This window comes from Amphimedon queenslandica, unplaced genomic scaffold (assembly GCF_000090795.2).
Source record: "Amphimedon queenslandica unplaced genomic scaffold, v1.1 AMPQUscaffold_13385, whole genome shotgun sequence".
Lineage (NCBI taxonomy): Eukaryota > Metazoa > Porifera > Demospongiae > Haplosclerida > Niphatidae > Amphimedon > Amphimedon queenslandica.
The window spans coordinates 197,107-201,446 of NW_003546379.1; the positions used below are offsets into that span (position 1 = coordinate 197,107).

General features: G+C 31.4%; 1 protein-coding gene and 1 long non-coding RNA gene across 2 annotated transcripts in view; one reads left to right on the forward strand and one right to left on the reverse strand.

The window, feature by feature from the left end:
* Window positions 1-376: 376 nt before the first annotated feature.
* On the reverse strand, window positions 377-1,702 carry LOC109582399 (protein phosphatase 1 regulatory subunit 21-like). The gene is made up of 5 exons (XM_019997081.1): window positions 1,590-1,702; window positions 1,239-1,307; window positions 1,025-1,102; window positions 907-972; window positions 377-735 (listed from the first exon to the last, which is right to left on the reverse strand). Exons 1-4 carry the CDS (start codon window positions 1,641-1,643, stop codon window positions 928-930), a joined length of 246 nt encoding a protein of 81 aa, XP_019852640.1. The 5' UTR covers window positions 1,644-1,702; the 3' UTR covers window positions 377-735; window positions 907-927.
* An 819-nt stretch (window positions 1,703-2,521) lies between these two features.
* Window positions 2,522-4,340, forward strand: part of LOC109582401 (uncharacterized) — a 4,735-nt gene continuing 2,916 nt past the window's right edge. Inside the window, exon 1 of the long non-coding RNA XR_002185078.1 lies at window positions 2,522-2,561. This is a non-coding gene — a long non-coding RNA (uncharacterized LOC109582401). The remainder of the gene's footprint in view (window positions 2,562-4,340) is intronic.

The window sequence follows — 4,340 nt, forward strand, 5'->3', positions numbered from 1 at the left end:
GGAGTTGTTTCCTCCTGATATTAAACTAAGTCAAGTTGTTTGTACATGGAAGGAAATAGTCCGTCTTCAAGATGCAACAAAGAAAAAGAATCGCTAACTTTACATATAATTAATTAGGCCTTAAGTGTTATTAGCCAACTTAGTACATTGTTAGACTTAACTAATCTAGCTAGTATATAGTTCTATTTGCTGATTAAGTTTTTTTGCTGCTCTCTAATTATTATTAACATTTAACAATTCTATTAATTGCTTTGTAAAAAAATAAGCATTGGCCAAAACTCATTGCGTCTATACCATTCCTTAGCCTACAATCATTAGTGTAGGCTGGGGAATGGTCTGGCCTGTGAAACTACATTGCATCATGTCCCTGTACCACCCATTATATGCAAAATTATTTGAAATCTCAAAAACAGTTCTCAATAAAAATAAAATCAAACTACTTTAACAATGCAAAAACTCTACCCTTCCTTGCTTTCATCACAGCACTTTTCAGGACCTCAAGACTAGTACTGGAATCCTTCTGGAGTTCTCTCACTTCCCCAATATGCCCACTACCACAGACAATCATGATGACACTATCAGGAGGAAATGAAGACACTATGTCACAGCATAGCTTATCCAGTTCAGAGAGAGTAGATTTAAACTCTTCCTCAGTATAACCAGTAGTCCTTTTCCTTAACACTTCCATTGAGTGCAACTGTGTAATTATGAAATTGTTTTTCGGAGCACATTCACCTATAAATTAAGAGTTATTTACCAATTTCCAAGTATATGCATATTCTAAGTCCAGGCAAGAGTACATAATAGGGTCCAGGCAATTTTACATTATCACTTATCATTCACAAAAAATCAGTTAAACATGCTTCTTTACAAGTGTATTTAATGGCATTATACTTGGACATGTACCTTTTTCTTTTCTCCTTTTGTTCATGATTCCAAGTCATCTTGAAGCATTGAGACACGCTTTGACAACTAATCAAAATAATAATGGAGACATTAAAATTTCAATAAAAAATTCTCATACCTGTTGATTTCGAAAGTTCAATGATTCATTTTCCTGTGCATGTTTCCTAAGAGCTTGATCCTTTGTTCTTAACTCTACCTAGAAAATAATGCAAAGATGCATACAGACTAAGAGGTACTAGACAAAAATAAAATATCACAGTAAAATCATAATAGATATGTCCCAATTTGTACTGATATGTCATGATATGCAGAAGTTCAAAATATAGAAGTACCTCCAATGATGCCTTTGCATTCTGTTCAGTTCTGACAGCTTGTTTGAGGACGTCAACTTGAGCTCTTAACTATAAAATTAGTATGTATATGTATATATACATTATTTTTCTGTGTAGAAAATTCCTTTTGCAAATTTTTGAATGCCCTTTGGCCTGCTGTGGCCTAATAAAAAAGCAGGAATTCCAGGCCACAAAATTTTCTAGCTATACAGCATATCACTCAATCTAAATAATCAAAATAGTATGCTAAAGATTTCAAGTTCTTTAAAAGGGCGTGGTCGCTAATATTTTGTGCACAAAAAATTCCATTTACAAAACAATTCATAAAATGTTTGTACTGATAGTTTATACCTTAGCATACTCCTGTGCTAGCTTCTGATACTTGACCTGCAGCTCAGAACCCATGAAAAACTCAAGTTACCTGCTTGAATGCTTTTTTTATGGGCGTGTCACAGTTTGTGAAGACCACGCCTTAAAGTTACGCCCACGAGTTAAACTCCACCCTACCACGTGTTGTCATCTGTGAAGTGTAGAACTCCTTTCATGAATTTCCTCTGTTCTAGAGGCTAGGATTAGTAAATATCAACTGATTTATTGAAGTCATAAGGTAAATGATCTGTAGATGTTCTAAGAGATATATTTAATTTTATGACTAAAAATACATGCACTGCTAGCAAATGGGTGTGATTTAGAGTCTGTATTTTAATGGTGTAGGGCCTAAAAGCAATACTGTATAGGGGATTTATTGATGAATAAAAAATTTGATAAAAACAGTAAATTTCCCGAGTTGGTGAGTTTAAATTTGACAAATAAAAGAAGTTTGTGCCTTCTTGTACACGTGGTACAAAATTTCTGACGATTATAAAATTCGTTGTTTTATTTAAAATTTTCAACTGACTCAACTCGTTAAAATAAAACCTTTGTCAATAAAACCTTTGTCTATACGGTAATGTGTTGACCTGTAGAAAATATTTTTATTGTAATCCAACAATAGGGAACCAGTAGTGGTTCATCCACATCCCTGCCTACTGTTGAGCTTTTTTAGTTACATCTTACAATTAATTTGTGAAATATAAATTGAATAAATTATTGTTTATTTTATTATGGGAATTTTGACGGTTCATATTAATTGCCTGCTAGTACATAAACTAAATATAATTTAACTAGAATTTAATTTAGATCACCTTACATGTAATTAATGGTTGAGCTTAATTAATGAGTGGTTTAGAGCTAGTCTCTTTATGTTCTTTTCTTATAATATTTTTATTAGAAATGGTATTTTAAACTTAATGGCTATTTTTATTTGAAGTGGACTACTGAAATGTAAGTTTCAATCATTACAAAGTTCTATCGTTTGTACATGTATTGTCGATTTGAGTTTTTTCCCTGTTTGCATTGCTTTATGTGTAGAAATATTTATCCTATTAATAATAATTATTTGTCTATACATGTATATGGTAGAAAAGTCTCCCAAATCAGGGCAATATTAATTGTTTACATGTATAATACTATACATCATTTTAAATTCTGATGTATTGATTGATAGTTATGTAAGTTACATTTATATTTGTTAACAGTAATTGCTTGTAATTCCTTGTATTAGTGTTGATGTACAGTAAATATGAATATGTGCAAGGTTTTCCACAAAGCATGCTAAGTGAGCTAAACAGCATGAACTTCATGAGCTGACAAGCAGGCACTGTACATGGCTTTGGAGCAGCATAACAGTTTATAAAAATCAATTTTGATTAAACTTTCTACATGTAACATTAAGAATAATGTTTGTAACAGAAAAAATATAAAAATTGAGAATTCTCTGCTAGTAATTTTTAGTGACATTTTCTGTTCTACATATTTTACATGTATGTACAGTAGTACAGAGACTTTGGCCCGATTTTTAGTAACTTTAAAAATTCATAAAAAATACAATTTTGATCAGAATCAGTTCAAACTTGCTACATGACATAATAACATGAATGCGTATCAGAAAAAATTATAAAAATTAGAAATTCTTTCCTAGTCATTTTTAGCAAAGTTTGGCCAAAGCCCTGTACAATGACTTTGGCCCAATTTTGGGTAACTTAAAAATTTGTAAAAATTCAATTTTGATCATAATGAGCTCAAACTTCCTATACAACATAATAACATGTATGTGTATCAGAAAAATTTTTTAAATTAAGATTTGTCTCCTAGTCTTTTTTGGCGAAATTTGGCCAAAAACCCTGTACTATAATAGTACAGGGACTTCAACCCGATTTTTGAGTAAGTTGTTAAAATTTGTAAAAATTTACTTTTGATTGGAATCAGCTCAAACTTGCTACAGAATGCAAGAATACGTATATGTACAAGTGTCAAGAAAAAATATAAAATGAAGAATTCTCTTCTAGTCATTTTTTATGAAATTTGGTCAAGGACAGAGTGTTTAGCATGATTTTGGAATAACTTTAAAATTTGTAAAATATCAATTGTTATTTTTTTAATGGAATTTTTTTCTAGCGATTAATTTTTTGAAAGAACCTGCATGAGCACTATGCCAAAATCCTGTGGGAAACCCTGCTTCCACAATTACTTTAGTACATGTCACTTCTTTTATTTGTGTTAATGTTTCATAATTATTTTATACAATGTATGTACGTACATGTCATGACGTCATACTGTAAGCCTAAGGTTTGTACATACCATATAGTGCTTTAATTTTGCAGAGTTTTATTTTGGCAATTGGCGGTTTGCAAGCAGAATCACCAATATTAAAACCGCCAATCATTAATGCGCATGCTCAGTATTGCACGTGTACACAAAAATCGCCAAATTAAAAACTGCCAATTAGAATTTTATTGCAAAAACGCCAAAATAAAGCACTATACAGTATTACATGTATGTTTTTTTGTAATGGTTGTTTTAGCTGAAGAATTGAATGCATTGTATTATTTACTGTATATCTCTTAACCTTGAAGTACATGCCCATGACATGTTTTGAGTACTTGTACATGTCAACTATAAAATTTGTATTGAAGTGTCCTTGCATGCCAAGTATAGTATATACTTGTAGTATCAATAGTAAAAAGTTGGGTATCACCATGTCTTCCTCTTGACCACTTTCTC